At 41.8% G+C, this 20,997-nt stretch overlaps 1 protein-coding gene across 8 annotated transcripts in view; it reads right to left on the reverse strand.

Annotated features, from left to right (window-relative positions):
• Positions 1-2,883: 2,883 nt before the first annotated feature.
• tfec (transcription factor EC) overlaps positions 2,884-20,997 on the reverse strand; it is a 69,474-nt gene continuing 51,360 nt past the window's right edge. Inside the window, exons 1-8 of one of the 8 annotated variants that reach the window (XM_049566413.1) lie at positions 18,869-18,977; positions 14,232-14,486; positions 13,397-13,498; positions 10,708-10,828; positions 8,723-8,779; positions 8,524-8,599; positions 7,444-7,591; positions 2,897-4,381 (exon numbers count right to left, since the gene is read on the reverse strand). In XM_049566413.1, coding sequence (XP_049422370.1) covers positions 3,890-4,381; positions 7,444-7,591; positions 8,524-8,599; positions 8,723-8,779; positions 10,708-10,828; positions 13,397-13,498; positions 14,232-14,321 — 1,086 coding nt within the window. In that variant the 5' untranslated portion in view covers positions 14,322-14,486; positions 18,869-18,977 and the 3' untranslated portion in view covers positions 2,897-3,889. Of the gene's footprint in view, positions 4,382-7,443; positions 7,592-8,523; positions 8,600-8,722; positions 8,780-10,707; positions 10,829-13,396; positions 13,499-14,231; positions 14,487-15,055; positions 15,620-18,868; positions 18,978-19,504; positions 19,656-20,997 lie in introns of those variants that run through there. The other 7 variants (XM_049566410.1, XM_049566408.1, XM_049566412.1 and 4 more) reach the window with 7 other exon arrangements.

The following is a 20,997-nucleotide window of genomic DNA, read 5'->3' on the forward strand; positions in this document are numbered from 1 at the left end:
TGTTTGCACACAAGCACATTTGATTAGGCTTGTTTGTGTGTGCAAGCGGCCCTGTGCGCGAGCGTGCGTGTGTCTGTTTGCAGCGCTCCAAAGTGAGTCACCTCAGCGGGAGGTGATTAAGAGTTGCCAATGGCAGGCTCGACAGGTGAGTGCATTGTAGCACGCTGGCAGCTGTGGCATCTGCACAGGTGACAGCTTCTCCTGCTCAGTGGTGGTGTCAGTGTTGGTGGGTGGCAGGAGGTCTGACAACGTTGTTTTGGTGACAGAACGACTCCGCTGTGAGGTTCACGACATCACTTGCCTTCTTTAGATTTGTCAGTTTATACTGGGAAGTATAGGGAGTACCAGCGTATACTGCCAGGGCACTATTCCATATGTGAAAGTCCTGTTTACCAACTTTACTTTTTATCTGACCTGATTGGCTTTCTTTGTTTTTAATAATCCATCACAAATGTTCTGTGTTGTACGACACTCCTGCCTTGGGTTTCTTTTTATGAACATGCTGCTCACTGTGATGACAAAACACAGCACATTGCTGCCACCTGCTGTTTGAAATACGACACAGCAGCAGCCCTTTCATCCTGAGAGTGAGGTAATTCTTTGAGGGAGACCATTTTGCTGTGCATGCATTAGTAACACAAAAAGGAATGGAAAGATTATTTTACAAGGTGTACGGTTTTTGGCAACTAGGGGGAAATCTGTTTCTGATGAAGGAGATTTGGTAAAGCGCAGAGGACCTGAGAGGGAGACACAGGGAGGTTTGTGGGATTACAAACTTTCCCAAATTTGTTTTACATCTTCAAATTTACATTCCCCTTTCCACATATGTAGCTAATGTCTCTGCCATAACAGCGTTATTGGATACCTGCGCTGTTTTCTTCGTTCCACTCCATAGACACTTTCACATCAGTTCCTGTGAGTTTCCGTGGGTTGATGAACTGTGATATTGCAAATAAAAAGTCGCTTGTTCTGATGTCACCGTTGCCTCATCCGACCACATTTCCTTTTGAAGCCTATGCATAACTGGCCTTGAACTTTGTCCATGATCGCCTTTGATATGGAGAGAAATGAATTAGTTAGGAAGTTTAATCTGACTTTCCTTTTTTTTTTCCCGAGCAGAATGCTTTGTCTCTTGAGATAGTCTTGTTGAGATAGCGTTATGCGAATGTGCATGGGTATTACTGTCAATACTTTCATTACGGTAAAGGGTTTGTATTATTCTTCCCCTGACTTTCATCAATTCCTGCGCTACACTAATTAGATTTGTGTATTTCTTCCAAGTTTGGTAAGACGAGAGAGAAAAATCTAAATGTAAATTGAGCCTTTTGAAATTTCAGTCACGCTCGCTCTTTCTTAGATACTCTTCATGAAAATCTATATTTACCTTCCATAACTGCTTTGGCCAATTACCCGTAAACATCACTCACCACTTTGTAGTTGGAGTGACTGTACTCCATAAAGATTGATTGGTTGGGTCTTATTTGCGGCTAAAGAGGAGATGCGAGCGAGGAATGTTTCGATTTCATTACAGAGAAACACTCGCCATAATAACACTCTAAAACATTAATTCAGGGAGGCTTTGATGAGAAATCCATTTGGGAAGTATTGGCGTGTGTTTGTTCTATTATTAATGCATGACTACAAGATTAGAAAACTACATGTTGATGAATGATTTCTGAACACAAACAGCAAGTTTTGTGATCATATTATATTAAGGTCAATGTTTTTATAACAAACTTCCCTCAGCAAACTTTATCAATGATACAAACAGTTTGCAATCACGTTCCCGCAAAGGACACATATCTTCACGCTGCTTACCTCCAAGGAAACTTTCTGAGCTCTCGGCTAACAGCTCTCACAGAAGCTCTTTATTCCTCGCCATTATTCATCCTCAAGGGCTCATCAGCTCACAGTAGGCTCATCAGAATTATTACTCCTCCTCTACTTGTCTTTATTATCCAATTTCCCTCCTCTCTCCTCCTCTCTGCCACTCATTGCCAATCAGCCACCTTGTATGCCAGCCCTTCACCTTCCACTGTGAAACTTTTCAGCCTTTGTTCAATCTTTAAGCCCTGCTGCCATCCAGCAAGATCATTTAGCACTCAGTTTATCACCGGTCACTTTTTGTATCATGTGTCTACCATCATGCCCCTGATGTGTTCCTGTGCACTTAACAAGAGAACAGAGTCATTATATATGTGATATTGCTAAGTCTGCCATTGAAAGTAAAATGCAAAAGACTGCTGTTTTGAGTTCTGAAAGTATTATTTTCTCATTTTAATGTAGTTTACATAGAATTTTGGAAAAGCAGTTGTAGTTAAAGATAGGGTTTTTTTGTATTGTCTGGGCATGGTCAGATTATGAGACAATGGGCCTCTGGGCAGAGACATGTAAAAGGCCCCACCACCTCTCCTACATAGGACAGGAAATGCACACAGACTTTGTGGTGATTCTGTGTCTTCTTTTTGTTGTGTCTCTAATGTTCATTTTGTGTCTCTTTGATGTTGATTTATGTCTTCTTGTAGTCATTGTGTGTCTCTTTTAGGTTGTTTTGCCCTGTTTTGTAGTTATTTTGTGTCTCGTTGATATTGTTTTGTGTTGCTTTGACATACTTTGAGTTTACGTGTTTGTTTTTTTGTCTTTTTTGTTTATTTTTTGTCTCTTTGTGGTCATTTTGTGTCTCTTTTGGTTCTTTTCTTATTTTACGTTGTGTTAATGTAAGGCTAATGTCATTTTGTGTCTCCTTGAGGTAATTTTGTGTTTGTTTTTTAGGTAATTTTTTGTCTTTTTTTTAGTCTTTCGCTGTCTCTTTGTATTTGTTTTGCCCTTGTTGTTGTCAAATGTTTTCATTTTGTGTCTCTTTGCAGTTCCTTTGCATCTCTTTGTGGTCTTTTTGTGTCTCTTCCTAGTCAGTACAAGATAATATGAGTGACATCTTGCAGGTCAAGGCCAGGGGGGGCCCCTGACACTTTGGGCCCCTGGGTCTGCACTCGCTAGGCCCAATTACTAATCCATCATAGTTTGGGTGTATATGAATGCAGATCTAGAATACATGATGATGACAACAAGAAGCCAAAATAAGGTATACCAAAAAAGGGGGGTTTTATTATATTTTTCTGACCCCTACTAAGAATTTAAAAAAGTAACGTGTTAGGTAATAATATATATCTTTTTCGAGAATACGTGGATTAAAACATGTATAAATACATTAGGACTTATTTAACAGAAAACATTTAAAAAACAGACGAGACCAATACGACATGTTAGGCATCGCGGTGAGTACATCAGTCTCATGTTCATATCTTTTTTCAAATAAGGCACATCATTGTTTACAATCCGTCTGTGAAACAGTAGTATTTTCTTTTTAAAGGACAGTGTTTGCAAGTTTTCAGTGATTATTTTTGCATAAATGTTACAGTGTACAGCTACCACAGTGTTTACCAAAAAAAAAAACAAGACAAAACAACAGTAGACATGGTCGTTTACATTATGTACTTAAAGGCTGATAAATGTGTCCCTTTTTCTTGTGAGTCTGTTTCTGCTCTGTCCGGGAGGCAGAGAAACATATTCATTGTCTATAGTGAAGTTAAAAAGAGCAGGTGGACATCCATGAGCTGTTTCTGGTCCCATTAAGCTTTTGGAGAATCCAAATTTCAGGGACCAATCGAGCTCTAACACCCACCTGACCAACAAGAACTACACACTTTATATACAGGTGGCACTTTGAGGGGCGCTGTCTGGTATGTTAGCTGTCATTTAAATTACTTGCAACCCTGTGAGAGGTCATTGTTTGCCCGGAGCCATCAGTCTTTAAAGGCTCTGTGTATGCCCCTTTCCCACTGTGGATTACAACAGTGTTGTCATGAGTGTGTTGCTGAAGAGGGCGCCCTTATAGGTCGTCCCCCTCTGCAGAGCTGAAGCTGCTCCTGCGGCTGCTGTCCTTGGACGCAGCCCCAGGCGAGCCTGCCGAGAGGAGCGGGTCGGTGCCAAACGGTGAGAGAGGGTCGTCCATCAGGATCTCGTCCAGCCGGTGCTCCTCCTTGAGGGTAGCGCTGAAGAAGTCTGTGAAGTGGGACAGCGGGTCAGAGAATGTGGTGCACCCATCTGCGCCTGGAATGTGGTCCTGCGGCCCGGCAGCAGTGGGGATGGACGGCACGCCGGCCACCGCAGCTATCCTCTGGAGGTAGTCACTGTTGGGGTCCTCCTGGTAGAGGGGCGGCTGCTGGGGTTGCTGTGCCTGGGGAGACGACTGCTGTTGTTGCTGCTGTTGTTGCTGCTGTTGCTGCTGTTGTTGTTTGAGGAGATGTGAGGACAGTTCAACCGTCCCCAAGGCTGAAGTCATGTTTGGAAGTCCGTGTGCTCGTGCCTGGATCTCAAGTTCCTGGAAAACAAAAGAAAAGAAACCAGGAGTTAGAGACGGTTTCTTGAGAACATTGCTTACACTCATTGCATGTTAGTCGAGATGAGATATGAATAAATACCTTAACTATGTGAATGCCAAAAGTATGAGCAGATTTGCCATGACAACACAGTGTGGAGTGACATCATCACCACACCTCCACATTTCCTCCCACATACTGAGGTTAGGTTGGAGTGAGCTGCACTGGGGGAGTTTGGGTGTTGATTCACACACCTCTCCCACACACACTCTTATCACAGCGCTAATCACCTATCAGTGTCACCACAAAGGCCTGTTTGACCTTTGTTAACAGTCCTTTCCGCGTCAGTCCTAGTCAGTGTTACCTGAACAGTTTTGTCATCTTTGAAGATGATTACAGATTTTGTGTTTTTCCCATCGTTCACATAACCTCAGAAAACCACAATCTCTGTTAAAGTGTATAGGGGTGTGTGTGTGTGTGTGTGTGTGTGTGTGTGTGTGTGTGTGGCCCTCTATTCATGCATGTGTCACTAAGTATCTCTTCTATCAGTGTTCATCATCTATTTCTCACCTGCTGTTTTTCCACTAAAAAGAGCAGGGGTCATTGTGTTTATTCTAGGGATGCACCGAATATTCGCTTACCCAATATATTCGGCCGAATATTGGAAAAAAAAAAACACACATTCGGTATTCAGTGGAATAAGTGAAAAGCAAGGCTGAATAATAGCGGCGTGTTTTGATAACGCAATCAAACAGCGTGCGGTGACGGACGGATTAAAATGTCGGCAGTGTGGCGACATTTTACTCCGTACGTCACTGCACTCGCATTTGCGACTAAAAATAGTTTGTTCGCGCAAAATAAATCATTCAGCACGCTGTGCGAGCACAGATTTCAACTAGCAGCAGAAACGAAAGGCGAATCCCGCCGGTTGTGGGTTGAACGGGGGCACAGACACAGACAGGAATGTATTCCTGTCAAACCCGGTGGCCATAGGCTTACCGGCGACAGAGAAGTCCAACTCCAATAATGTCCTCTTCTTGGTGTCATGACTGCCCAAAAGTACCTGGACAGCCGAGCTGTGGCAGCACACAGGTATGTGATGTGTCAGAGGAGAAACGAGCCGTTCACATTTCTCACCGCACTTTAGGGACTGTTCTTTACTTACGAAGGGACTGTTCTTTACTTATGGAGGGACTGTTCTTTACTTACGGAGGGACTGTTCTTTACTTATGGAGGGACTGTTCTTTACTTACGGAGGGACTGTTCTTTACTTACGAAGGGACTGTTCTTTACTTATGGAGGGACTGTTCTTTACTTACGAAGGGACTGTTCTTTACTTATGGAGGGACTGTTCTTTACTTATGGAGGGACTGTTCTTTACTTACGAAGGGACTGTTCTTTACTTATGGAGGGACTGTTCTTTACTTATGGAGGGACTGTTCTTTACTTACGAAGGGACTGTTCTTTACTTATGGAGGGACTGTTCTTTACTTATGGAGGGACTGTTCTTTACTTACGAAGGGACTGTTCTTTACTTATGGAGGGACTGTTCTTTACTTATGGAGGGGCTGTTCTTTACTTGTCAGGGAAGGAGGGTGGCTGGTTGATTTTTATTTTATTTATTTATTTTATTTTGATCCCCCCATGTTAATCACTTATTGATGCTGTTTTTGAAGTATGAATAAGTCAATAAGTAATTTATTCCATTGAAATATCACTGATGTATTATAGAGGAGTGATTTATCTTTTTATAAATGACAAAAGGCACATCTGCCTCATTTTCACTGTGGTATCGTGATACTACTCAGAACCATGATATTTTTATTGGTATCGTACAGTGGGTCCCAATTTTGGTACCGTGACAACACTATTCTGGAGAGGGTTCATCTGCAAAAACTAATGAAAAACTAAACAACGGTATTCGGTACTCGGTATTCAGCCAAGCGTTTAATTTTATTCGGCTTCGGCCACAAATTTTCATTTCGGTGCATCCCTTGTTTATTCATCAGGAAATTAGCACCAAGCTCTCAGAGATAAGTGGAAGGAGCTCGTGTAAACAACAGAAGGGAAAGAGGAAAGGGGGGTGGTCTAGTTTAGGTTTCGGGGTTGTAAAGCTTTGGAGGTGGAATTGAGTGTGAAGTACCTCGGGATGATTGAGTCAGGTAGGGTTCACAAAGTGAGCTCTCTGTCTTCACCAAACTGATCTTTGGCAATAGAAATTGACTTTGATTCTGCACTAAGATTGAATGCAAAGATATTAGTGGGACATTAGTGGGTTGATTGGGCAACCTTTTGTGTTAGGACGCAGATGCATCCATCCCATATGAAAAAAATAGTAACGACGGAGGCTAACTGTTGCGTTACCTCCCGTCACTTGTGTCTAGATCAGAAAGTTGCACTTGAACACACCACAAAGACTACCGCCAATGGTTAACTAGCATGTTAGTTCTACACCTATATGAGAGAAAGTAACTCTCCATACCAATCGGCAGCCTTCACCTGTATTCGTCATTCAAAAAGGGATACCGGGAGACTGTCAGGACAGATACAAGACACTAGATAGCCAGGTATGACATTAACAACACAACCAAATGCTGAAAGAACAAACATTTATGAACTGTTTCTGCGAAAGAGCTCAGTGGAAAAAAAAATAAAATAACCTGACCCCCTGTCGTTTGTTCACTTTCACCACATCCATTTCTTCTTCTGTCTTGCAAAGTGATTTCACTCTGCCATCGCTGACACTGACACTCATTTAATCTAATATTGAGTATTGAAAAGTATTGAAATGATCTTGATTTGTAGGCCTCAGTTTGCTTTCTTGCTACTTGTCCTCAGACAAGTTAAACTGCAGCAAAGAAAGTACACTGACAAGAATGAATATTTTAAGAATAATATTTCACTACGAAACGCATTCAGATTTATGAGTTCAGAAACTCCTCACGAGCTTTCTTTGTCTCTTTATCTCTGAGTATTATTGTGATTTATTGGTTCATCCATGTGGTTTTCACTCTGTACACCACAAAAACACACTAAACCGATATAGACTGTTATACTTTATTACCTGGATCCTCAGCAGAAGTCTCCTGTTGGCTTGCTCCAGCTTCTTCTGACGGCTCTCCAGCTCCCGAGCGTGCTGCTGCTCCTTCTGCAGCCACCTTATGTACTCCACCGAGGCCTTCAATATGGTGCCTTTGTTCCAGCGCATGTCGCTGCAGAACAGAGAAATGTAAAAGATAACCTTTTACACAGAACCTCCTGATGTCTGCAGAATATCCTCCGCAATAAAAAAAAATGGGGGGGAAAAGTTTTAACACAGAGGTTTTTTTTCCCCCTTTTATGATATGAATAAGAAATGGCGATTTACATGGGGCAATTATTCATCCTTGGACATTACATGGGGACACTGAATGGGAATTTTAATAGAATAGTTAAGTAGCTATGTGGAAAGTCCATTCTCGTACCTCCTTGTTCGGTAAAATTAATCCTCGAGTAAAAATAGGTGAGGGGAAAATGAGCTAAGTAGCAAGACGGAGGAGAAAATGGAGCTTTGGACTTGAGGTGCTAGAGTGCAAGTCATTCTTTTGCAGATATTATTGCTTTTTTTTAAGTAAAGGGGAGCTGTAGTAAAATTGTCCTTTACCACACGAGTGAGACGTTGGTCTGATCAGCGCTAATAATCTCTTTTATCTGGTGTTAACGGCGCGCCGACAACGCCAACCTTCCATTTAAATTTGAAGCAAAGTTCAATTGCGAAAGATGGCCGGTGGATTTCAATTCAGCTCCACGCTCCATCTCGATGTTCCAATTGTGCTTCAAACTTTGATTCAAATGGTGTGGCCTGCTTCTTTGCATTTGACCCTTTCCTCATCATTCATGCTTTGAGCTGAACTGCTGGGACCCAGTGAGAGGATGTACAGCTCTTGGAGCGTAGACTACAATGGGAGTTCAAGTGCACCCTTGAAATATGACTGAAATGTGCTTGAGTACTCATTTGAATTCAATGAACAACGTTTAGAGGGTCTTTGTGCTTAGAATTTAATATGCTTCCCCGCCAGACAAGGTCTTGCAGTTGTTATAGTGACATAAAGTGAAGCGAAACAAGGGCATTGTTTCAATAAATACCTTTAGATTTGCAACTTACGGATCGTTCGACTTTGGTATGAGTGTCCCCAGCTCCTTAATCCTGTAGTTGATGTTGTATCTACGCCGTCTTTCAACTAAGCATGAAAAAAAGGGCAGTGATGATTAGAACATTGCCAGCTGCTGTGTGCAAAACTAGCCATAACTCATTTTCAGATGATGAGCTGTGAGGGAGTTTAAAGGCAGTGGGAGGCACTTACTCAGATTATGGTTGTCTTTTTTCTGTCTCTCTTTGGCCATCACTCTTGTGTCATGTTCTGTCAGGGAAAAAAATTCACAGAGGGGAACAAATCGATTAGTGACACACACTAATTTAGAAACTGAAAGACAACGAACATAAAATGACACAAAATGTCCAGCCAGGAGATGCACAATCAGTTGGTTTGAGTGGGTTCAGTGGCGGGGTCAGCCAGACTGTGGAGTTTCCGTGCACGGGCCCACAACACAGACACAAGCTTGACCTCCTTACACACACACACACACACACACACATTGAATGAGCCCAATTTATCCACTCCAGCATGTCTGAGGCTCATTGTGGACGGAAAAAATGGGGATCACTTTTAAACTACCGTAATTAAGACAGTTTAGCAAATTCACTAATCTGCCCCGGAGAATGCCAGTGCATCCATATTTGTATTCACATTCTTTCAAATTACATAATTGGGGACCTGAGATTGGATTTCCCAATTTGTCTCTGTTGATTCAATCAAGACAATTTAAACTCTGTGTAACAGCCCCATTGTCCTCTCCGCCCACGCTCAAATGAAACAGATGGCAATTTCCTTATTTGCTCGTTGAGAGTGAAGGGCTCTTCAGGCTTCCTTTCTGTTTCCTAAATCAATTGGGCTTCTTTGCTTGATGCATGACATTAATAAGAAATGTCTTAAAGGGCCCTTTGTTTGTTTTCTTTTTTCTTCCTTCAGTGTGAGGAAAAGTCTACACGTTTCAGCAGCCTATTAACAGATCCAGTGACAAGCAGGACAGTGTTTGTCAGACACTGGACACAAATCGGCTTAAACGTTTGTCTGTTGTTTGCCTGACACGTGTAATTGGAGTCGACTTTAGCAGGAACAGACACATTGCCCTTTTTTAGCTAACGCAGGTACACTCTGTTCTTCGTAGAACCCAAAGGGAGCTTTAAAGGGATAGTTTGGAGTTTTTAGAGTGGGATTGTATGAGGTGCTTATCTATAGACCATACATTAACTACCATAGATGTCAGCACACCTCCAGTTTGGAGGACCAGGCTGGAGTCCGATGCAGAAGCTAAGCTATGCACTGTTGGGGATGGGGGTCGACAACAAAACACAATTTAGCCAACAAAAAAAAAGAGCCACCTAAAAACAATCAATACTGGTCTAAGTGTACGCTATATTAAGAGTATTTCACTGCTTTATCTTTCTGTCAGACAACCCATTTCAACAGGGAAGCCATTAACAGCTTCATTTCCCTATCTGTGCTTCCGTCAAAGCCGCCAGACTCCATTGAGAAAAAAAGTAATTTTAGTTCACTGAACATGGGAGTTGCCTGCCTACTGCTGCCTTGATCAGTTGGTTAGTTTTTGTTATAGTGTGACTTTGGTGAGTCCAAACTAACCCTTTTAAATGCCAAAGTCACACAGCTAACTGAATGAAGCAGCTGTAGACCAGTTGTTCTTGTATTCAGAATTGTTAAATTACAGTTTTTGTCAATGGAGTCTGGCTTTGCAGAAAGTTATATAACGGCTTTGTTTTCCCATTGGAAATCACTGTCTGACAAGAAGGTAAAGCAGCGAAAATACTCTCAATATAGCATACACTTAAAACGATATTGATTTTTTTAAGCGGGACTTTATTTAGGTGGCTCAAACATGTTATGTTGTTAACCCCTCCACAGCAGTACATTGCCTAGCTTCCATGTCAGACTCAAGTCTGCTTCTCCAAACTGGGGGCATGCCAACTGACATCTGCCGTAGAATATACACTGTCTATGACTAAGTACCCCATACAACCCCAGTTAAAAAAAATTTGAACCATCCCTTTAAGTCAGAGGAAATGTGCCTTTTTTTTTGTTTGTTTTAATTCCCCAAAAGCCTTTCATGTAGCAAGTAGACTTTGTGTGGTTTAACTTTTACAGCAATGTGAGGGTGTAATTATTCATTAATTGGTTAGCTGTTGGATCAAAACTATGGTATGAGTTCATACCTGTGTATTCCCTTTTTACAGTGAGCTTTGTGGGGTTAGATGTGGGACTCATTCCACCATTAGGGGCGTTCATACCTTGTTCACCCCCATAGACGTCCAGCATGCTGCTACTGAGGGACACCTAGGAGGGGGGGGGGGGGGGGGATGGGGGAAGAAAGAAAAATTGTCAGTCATGGGTAGAGCATGCAAACACACTTGCAAACCACAACACAAATAGTTGTTTTTAGTCACTGTGTGGCTTTGTTTATCATTGACAGAAATGGCAAGAGACATGTGGCGTGATCACAGCCTACAGAAGAGGCTGTCAGCCCCCAGGCCTCTGGCTCTGGACCTCCCAGCAGGGAGCTGTAGTATCCATGTCTGTCTCAGCAGGACAGATTGCCTGCTCATTGAGTATCACAAAGACTAAAAGACAACCTAACAAGAGCTTAGCCTTGCTAACCAGGTCAATAAAAAGTCATCCTCCAGTCTTACTCTATCTAACCCTAAAGCCCTGTGAGGTTTGCTTTGCCCAGACGCAGTGCCTTGATCTGCTAATGCCACCATTTTCAAACCCCTCCACTTGAAAGCGCCTCTAACACAGAGATGTTCTCTGTGTTGGAAATAGCATCCCATTAGATGAAAAGGCTAGCTGGGTCAACTGCTTGAACAGAGGCAAAACTGTTTTCCTACGGGTCTCTCCTCGTCTGGGAAAAGCGTGCATCAGTTCTGCGATAATGACGTCTTTTCACGGACCAGGGAGATGTCAAGATATGGCATGCTGACACACATGTGTGTCTAATTCGCATTTGTGTATTTATGGGAAAATGCTACAGAAGCCACCATGCATTCCACCGATGCGCGCAGCCAATTTTGTCCACGACATGTGTGTCAAATCTAACTGCCAGACCGGTGAACGTGATAAGGCTGCATGTCAAGTCAAGAGATGGGAAGGAGTGGAAAGTAAGAGCGGAAAAAAAGGAGAAGAAACAAAACAGACGAAACTGCAGACATTTCAGTTATCTGCAGTTGGTTTAGTTTGCATGTGCGTTTTTTTTTTTTTTCTCTCATTATCTCACCAAGATGGGAGAGGAGGAGGAGGAGGAGGGGGACAAAAAGTGCTTATCAAAATGAAAGATTGCAACAATTCCCCTACTACTCCTATTGTAATCATCTCAGTCCCTCTCCCGTCTGTGTTCCTGGATGTGTTGACACGGCGAAACGACGTGATGCATCGTACTGTATGACTAATTAGGATGAATTGATCCATTTAAGCATGGTATCATTTCTGAACAAGCCCATGGGGAGTGTATGCATTAGCCCAATCCAATGGCTCAGTAACTCTCTCCAACAAAATCTCTCACTCCTCGTTCCTCTGTCGCGCTTCTGTCCTCATTTGAAACCCACTGGCTCTCCCATTCCTCCTCCCCCCCATGCCTTATCTCCCCCCCTCATTCCTTCTCTGTCACAGTATCTGTTGTGTTTTGCTGCGTGTCACTTTATCAGTGTGTATGATTCTTTGTCTGCTAATCTGTCTCTCTCTGTATTTAAGGAGTTAGGCCAGATTCCCAGTGTTGCCATCCCACAAACTCTCCCTGTATTTGGCTCAGGTGTTGCTATGTTCTCCGGCCAAATGGACCTCTTGTCCGACATTTTTGTCTAGAGTTTTTGAATTCCTTCTTGACCAGGAATCCTACTGATAGTACTTGTCTATGGTGCCATTTCTATTTGGTTGCCTTCCCAGTAATGGACCTTAGTAAGACAGTGACTAAGTTTCTGTCCTATTCTATTTCTGCTTTTGGGGATGCACCATTTTATTGGCCGAACATCAGTATCGACTGATATTGACCTTGTTGACTGCCATTTACCTATCGGCACAGGGACACACCCTATTTTTTCCCTGATTAACTTGCACTGTGAACAACAACTCCATGTTGAAATCAGCAAAAGGAGAGCTAGCTAATGTTAGCTGTTAGCAGCCAGTGGCTGGAACCAACAGCTAAAGGAGGTTGTACTGAATTACATTATCATGTGTTCAAACTCTGTTTAGTAAAAATGAGTATTGGGCGAAGGTGAATTATAATGTTGTCATTAATGTTGTTGTGTGATTAAATTTGTGCTCATTAAGAGATTGTGTAATGAAGGGCTGAATTACTTTTAATCAGTTCACTTATTTTTTTATAATGAAGATTTTTTTTTATTGTTGTTTTTGAGGGCAAAAAAATTACAACAAATCGCAAAAATTGCCCAGATTGTTATTTTAAAGATCAGTGTTGGTATCTTGCTCAGAATTTCACAATCCCGGATGTGATCCCTAATTACTATAAATGTATTTTTTTCTATTGTCATGAACTTTATACCTCTGTCTACAAACATCCTCCTTTTTAACTTAATCTGCATTGTTGATCTTCTTGAGTAATGTGAGAAATGTTGCTAAGCCCCAATGAACTTTGACTCATCTCTAGACTTAAGCTGACCCCAAACTAAGACAGGTCCCCTCTTTCCCAAGCAAGTCAAGCCTGCGCCTAAACCTTTGGGTGGAAGAACCTCACTTTCAAGTCTCTGTTCAACTTAGAAAAGAGTGAAGTCATTAGTTGAGGAACTTGAGAGCAGGTTAACAAAGAAAGGACTGTGTAGAAATCAATAGCTGCTGTCGGTCTGTCGCATTTGAAACAGTGTTAATGTAGCTGTTAATGTGATTCATACTTACATTGTTTTGCATTATGATGTTAGGCTCCATGCAATCCAAGCCTCCATCATTGAAACCGGATTCAAGACTAATAAGGTCATCAATAACTTCATCCATTGGAAACTAAAAGAAAACAGTAATTTCAGTGTACTCCTGGACAGGCTGATGATGTTTGTACCAGAATATCAATACTGTCCAAATCGAATCTTCAAACCAAAATAGACACGAGGCAGGGGAGGGTTTGTTGAGAAACTAATCCAATAACAGACAAGTTCTTCACTGCCTAGTTAGTTAGCAGTGCTGGCGGGAAAAACATGCATCTGTTATCAAACTAGTTTCCTCCTTTAGGGGTTCTCTCATCAGAGACTGCATGTCTGAAGTTATTGATGAACACATCAGAGAGAGAGAGAGGGAGATCAATAATGGCATCACTTTGTTTAGATGATTAGTTGGAAATACTTTTTCAAACCCAGAAATATAGAAGGTGAATAGTACTACATGTCGACTGTCTGTCCAAACAAAGAGCCAGCCATGATTTATCTCCCTTAAAATCAGGATTTAGAGTGACTGAGACAGAATTTATACAAATGGCATAAAAAGCAAACACAGAACAGAACGTTTCCATTGATAGGAATGTGGAGTGTTGACAGGAAAATGTGTCAAGAATGTTGCAAAATCTACAAAAATTATGACCCACACTTTTTCGGTTTGTGACCCAGTCTGTGGTTCCAATATTTTGTTGCAATGTCACTCCTTTCCAGTCACTGCTAGGCGCATTTTGAGTTTGCTCAATTTCAGTTCCATATATTCAGCAACAACATAATTCACACTTTCCTTTTCCTATAAGTCCACTCACCTCGCTGTCATGATTGGCCATAGTGAGGAGGGTAACGGGGCTGTTGGGGTTGCTGCCGTCGCTGACGGAGGGCATGTGTCCATTCCTCATGATTGGCACGGTGGCCAGCGGCTGGCCTTGGGCGTGTGGATGCGGAACAGCGTGGCCCTGCCCGGCCGAAGAGGCCAGCTTGGAGCCCAGCGTCAGGTACTGCTTGACCTGCTGATTCTGGGTCTGGTGGAGGTGAAACTTGGAGTTCTCCAGGTGGCTTTGTACCTGCAGCGAAAAACAAAAAAGAAGTTCAGTTAGTTGACAGGACAGAAAATCAGTTTATCACACATTCCTGCACCACTGAGATAGCACTGACTAAGACCATGTACACAGGAGGTGTTCACAGCAGCTGTCGGCTTTCCGAAAAGATGATCTAACTCAGCACACAGAAATAGTTGCGAGTCAGTATTTCCCATCATTAGTCACTTATACCGAGCAAATTTACAGACTTACAGCAGTGCTGTATTTTGTAGCACAATCACAGTAAAGTGAGTCATGGTTAACATGTGTATCAAGTGTCTTTATGAGAATTAGGATTCAGAAGGCCCTTCCTCGTGTATTCTCATATTCTGATCATTTAGGACCAAGTTCTGGCTGAAAATGTGTTCAAGAGAGCTTTTTTCCCCAGAACTGAACTTAATTTGACAAACAAAATACATCATTTTGTCAGCCAGCAGTCAAGATCGCCAAACCAGTAATAAAAGCCTTACAAACACATGTGACATTAGAAAACATGACAGCACTGTTCAACAAAACATTTTACAAAGTCATTGTCTAAATTTCAATAATCTTACATTTGAAGCTCTGGTTGCGTCCCGCATCGTGTAGTAACTGCAGTCAGTTAAGTGTGGCATTCTCAGAAAAGCTGATAATCTTCAGACTGGTTTGTTTTGGTGGAGCAGCTAGTCAACTTTAGGCATCCAGATCTGCTGCTGCTATCCTGTTGAGCTGCTGACTTCTCAGTGAGTGTCTGTACTTCCCAGTCCCCTACCAAAGTCTTATAAAGGGCCCTAAGTGAACTAATTAGGCCCAAAGCTGGGTGTAAGCCTTTATGTTGCGTAGCATGATAATCACTTCAAACACTGGACTGTCAGATCACCCAGGGTTTGATCACTGCAGGATATCTGCCTTTAGCGTCTGTCACTAATTCATGCAGACCGCCCTTTTCTGTGTGACTGACCAATCAGTGATCAGCTCCCAACGTCCTCTCCTGCCTGCTCCAGGGGTTGTCGCAGTACAATTGACCCTTGTTCCCCAGTGGGGGTTTTAAATAACTCTAATGCCATTTTTAACCAAGCCTTTTCATTCATTCACTGGTTTCAATGTAGACAGTTTAGTATGATCAGTTCCCAAACAATAAAAGCCATAAAGCTATTTTGAGGTCTTTATTACTGTATTTGAGGGCTATTCAGAGGGAACATCACCTAAAAACTTCAAGTTTAGGCTAATTACTGGTCTGGAGCTTACAAAGAACCTCACTGATCTTACTTATGTTATCAGTTAATGGCTTTTAGAGTACTTTTGGATTTACTTAGTAATAATACATGCATTGTTCGCGGTGGTATTACAATGTCAGTCTTGTCAGTTGCTGACGCTCATCTTGTCTCTTTAACCCAGATTTCTTTTTGGACTTCCTCTTAAAAGTACTTGTTTCACTGGTCAAAATAGCATGCTCTATGGGCTTGCCTGGACATCTTTTTATAACTACACGGCTGCTTTTTCCATGACTAACCTCCGCTAATCAGTTAGAAGTAGAACAAATTCAGATAAACAACAATGCTGGTTTCTTACTTCAGCAGATTTAGTGGACTATGCAACATGACTTTACTTAAAATGTATGTGGAACTGATTGGTAAAAGATAATGTGACGTTAAAGAACAGTCAACTTTTGAATTTCTTAACCATGTCTGCTACTATTTTCATGAGAATCAGCTTTAATGGCCAAGTAAGTGTGTACACAAAGAAGAAATCTGACTGCTCTCAGTGTACATGCAGCACACAGAAATAGACCTTCAGCTAAGACAACAACAAAGCTGAACAAAGGTAAAACAAACATGTTTAGTCATACAGTAGATAAATGGTGCAGAGTGCAAAGGGTGCTGGAATAAATATGGATTGATTAATGTAACAGGTTGCTTCATATTTACGTAAAGTAGGTTGATATGACAGTATATACAATGTATACAGTAGTGCTTATTTTTGATGATATTTACATGTTAATGTACAATGAGTGTTTAAATTATGAAATATGTCATTTACTTGTAAAGTCTAATCTGCCAATTTTCTCGATTAATCGAGTCGTTGTTTGGTCGATAGAATGTCAGAAAATAGTGTCAGTCGGGGTTTTCTGAAGCCCAAGATGGGGCCTCAAATGCCTGGTTTTGTCCATAACTTAAAGGCATTTAGTTCACTGCCATAGGGGAGTAAAGAAACCAGAAAATATTCACATTTAAAGGTGCTTCATGTAACTCTGGAGAGAGATAGTTGCTTGTTGAGTTTCATTCCACGGTTGTCAAATACCAATGCTCCGGGTTGGTATTCGGAGTGATGCACCAACCCAAAGCGTTGGTATTTGACGACATGGGAATGAGACTCAACAACCTAGCATCTCCCTTTCAGAGTTACATACAGCAATTTCAAGAATCTGGAATCAGCGAATGGTGACTTTTAACTGGCGTACAGTGCTCTTATGGGCCTAATAATGTTACTTTACAGAGCATATTATTGTACCCCAAAAACAAGTGTCATTTATCGACTGAAATAACTGATAACAAAAGCATCAAAAGAACAACTTCTTAACCTTTGCGGAACTGCAGTTGCTGCAGCTACTACAGCTACTTAGTCACAGTTATGGGATAACGCTAAATGCTAAGCAGCACTTCTAAGCTGAAATGCTAAGCTACAGTTACAGTGGCACAAGTGGAGCAGAGCTAACTCCCTCAGTGATGTATATCATACAGCTTTATCTACCTTAAGTTTGCTGAAATTTGCTAACATTAGCCACCATTAGCTACTGGTCATACCAGATCAAATAATGCTGCAACAACACCCAGAGGTAAGTTTTAATTGTGCAACATCACATTTTATTTCCTGTGATTTGTTCTCTCAAAATTTACATAGTCTCCCAGAAAAATAGCTGGAATTGCTCGTTAGCAAGTAGCCCGTTGTGTTTCCAGACTTCTCGCAATGGGTTAAATGTCAGCTAGCACAGCACTGCTAAACCATAAGGATTTTTAAACCATTGCAACTTTGGATTTGTACTGAAACTCAGCATTAAATTGTCCTCGTCAGCTATACTAGCTACGGTTATTCACCACTCATCCACCTAACTAAGAACGGGCTCGTCCACAATACTCAACTTGTAAGTAGTGACTGAGAGCTCTTATATGACTTTTCCAGGCCAAACAAGATGCCAGTTGTTAGCTAATCAACATTTTTTTCCACTACGGATAGCAGGAGGGATGCCAGGACTGCTACACACCACATCTGCTTTGTGTGACAGTGGTTTGTCCTGGTTTCACTTCAGCTTTCTCACTACTGTAAATGCCGGAGACACGCTTGTTATCCACTTAAGGGAATCTGATTAGATTTGAGAGGTAATGGTGCTTCAGTCACCGAGGCCAACCTCGACAATGGCAGGCCTGTGTATGTGTGAAGAAGACATGCTGAAAATTATCAGTGTCCGCCATACACATGGGACAGGAATGAGATAAGAATCGAATCAATCACGGATCAAGTTTGGTGTTGTAGTGACTGTTCTGATGTTTGAGAGTTTTCCTCTCTACCGGCTACCGGCACCTGCTACAACAATTGAGGCAGTGTTTGAGGTTACTGGTAGAGAAGAGGTCACAGGTTCACTTTCCATTTGCACACATTTGCACAGTTATTCCTGGCATGCAAACCCAGCAGAGAATATAGGCAAAAAGAATCACCAACATCAAAGAAAGGACAGTCAGTGCATTTACTTTTGGCATTTCTAGCTCCACATGGTTTGCAAATGGACACCATTTCATGCACCAGAATAGCATTTGTCAAGTTTTGGTTTATGCTTCCTACATCAAGTTAAAAGATTAAAAACTGCCATTAGGAGATCAGCTGCATCTCCCTAACTTCATTATCTTCATTAGAGACGTTTAAATCATTAAAGTAAAGATGTCAGAGCCAGACAATGCCCTCATTCAACACGCAATGCCTATTTATTTCTCAATCAGACTTCTTCTAACTTCTTCACTAATATCATTTGTGTTCTTGCAGGGATCTTATCCACACGTGAATGCAGCAGGTTGATGGAATCCGATAAATACTTTACTATGCTCCGCTGTGAAGTTACATCACAGACGTTTTTTCCAGCAGTTATATAGAATATGTATCTGATTCATGCAAGAAAGTACACATCAAAGCAATGCTCTAAGAACAACTCGGTTGCCCTCTGAAGTATATAGCCATTAATCCTGCATTACAGGACATATATTCCCCAAATCACAAATTCTCCACCATAAGATAAAAACATAACAGTCAATGCTAAATCTTAAGGGTCCAGTTTAATATAGTCTTTCAAATAATGATTTCCCTATTTGTGAGATGCAAGTAATATTGGTGTGATTTACCTCAGAGTTAAAAGGTGTTTTTCTCTAGTCCCACTGAAAATGCTGCACCCACACTGTCACTGCAACAGACAAACACTCACAGGTGTCCCCTCTAAATGAACAGCTCTTGCCTAACTCAGTTTCAGTCTTGCCCAAGTTCTCCTTTCACTTCAGAAAAATCCAACAACTTATGAAACACAGGGTGTTGGTGACATTAACTAGCTGTACAAATTATGGACAAAACCTAGTAGGAGGTTTGGATTCATTTCTGCAAAATGTTGTGTTTAATACATATTGAGAGTAGGAATGCGTAGTTATCTATTTCCAATCTTGAATGTACAGAGATAAGATGAAAGTTGAACAGAAAGCCTTCTCGGACATGCTTACTGTATTTTTGCTGAGCCTGCTAGTAAATGGCTGCAACCACACACCCCAGATTGTGAAATGTGAGGGAAGATAAGACTGGGATAGCAAACTGATCACAAAAATCGCATTCCACAGTGGCCATTCACTTATTCAGCTTGTAAATGCATGCCTCTTATAAAGCGCAGACAAATTTTTCTCACATGCAAACACAAACAGCTGCACACACACACTTTTCTATATCTGATCTGCTCCCAATTTGCCTGGTCTGTAGCCGATTCGCTCTCCCCCTACCTGTAGAAGTTGGATCTCTGTCAGTGTGATCACTTTGACCACACAACAGCGACTCATGGCTCCCAGAGTGGCAGCGTCTCCCACAAGAGGAGCTGCAAATTCTTACAGAAGAACATGAACTGTCACAACTACAGCTGTGTCTCACCGAGACAGGGAGAGAAGAGGAAGAAGACGGGAGCTTTTGCAGAAATATCGGAGAGGAAGGCATGACACATCAGCTTATTTGGGAGCCGCATGGGCCGTTTCCTGTGTGTGTGTGTTAGTACGTGTGTGTTTTTGGTCAGGGAAAAGGCCTGACAGAGGCAGAAATACAGATGGCAGTTAGTGGGGTTGGGGTGTGCGTGTGTTGGGGGTGTAATAAGTTGACAGAATGTGAGTTCCTGCTTGTGGATCACCACACTTTCCTTCCTCCTGCAGAACATCCAGCCCAGCTCAGCACATTCTCCTAGGTTATCTTCACGACACCCACTTCCCTTGGAAGGCTTTTCAACCATCAAACTACAGTCAGAGAGTCAACTAGGGAAACGTACAGAAATGTAATCTGTGCATGTGTGCAAATATACTAAAACACACAGATGTACGCTCACACAAACTTGTTATCATGTCCCAGTCACTGTCAGGCCACAACAAAGGCCGATACAGGCCTTCCCAGAACTGCTCCCAGAGAATTCCTGGACACAGCAAAACTCAACTGGGGTCATCACAAATCCTCCCTGCAGTCCAGACCTTTAGATAATAAAAACAATCAGCTAAATCAGAAGCCAAGACTTCTGACTAATGACTATATACAAGAAAGTTGAGTCCAACTTTAAAACCCTACCAGGGTTAGCAAAACAAATCAAGATAGATACATTTCTGTTAAAGCGAATGTTCATTTTGTTTTACTTGCACCATGTTCACCTGCAAAATTGGTAACAGTGTAGCCAATAATGCTAACAATAAATACTGCTGGGTTTCTATCCTACCTGCTTTCACCTGGCCTATGTAATTAGTACCCAATTTTAAGAGTGAAATCCAGTGTGGTTCTTTACAGTTTTATTCTCACGGCTTATTCAGTGATTATTGCAAACATTATCTGAGGGTTTCATATATCTTTTGATTAGGGTTGGGTGCCGTTCACATTTGAACTGATACCATTATGGCTTCCAGTACCTGGAATTCAATACTGATACCCAATACCTTTTTTGGTACTTTAATTTTTCTTTGACGATATCGTTTTTGAACCAGCTGCAATAAGGGGATCGTCGTAGTTGGTTTCTGTCTATTTGCTCGTGTGTGTGTATATGTGTGTGTGCCTGCTTGTCTTGCAGTGATACTATGCTATTACTAAAATGATAAAGAAAAGAAAATAGACCAGATGATGAAACTTTCGTCAGCACCGGCACTGCACTGATAGCTTTGGTTCACTGGGCTTCAAGGGTGTGCTTTGGGGTGTTTCTGCTTCCTGCCTGATGTTTCAAGGTGCTTTGCAGCACTTCTGCCTCTTGTCCAAA

Source organism: Epinephelus fuscoguttatus, linkage group LG22 (assembly GCF_011397635.1).
Source record: "Epinephelus fuscoguttatus linkage group LG22, E.fuscoguttatus.final_Chr_v1".
NCBI lineage: Eukaryota > Metazoa > Chordata > Actinopteri > Perciformes > Serranidae > Epinephelus > Epinephelus fuscoguttatus.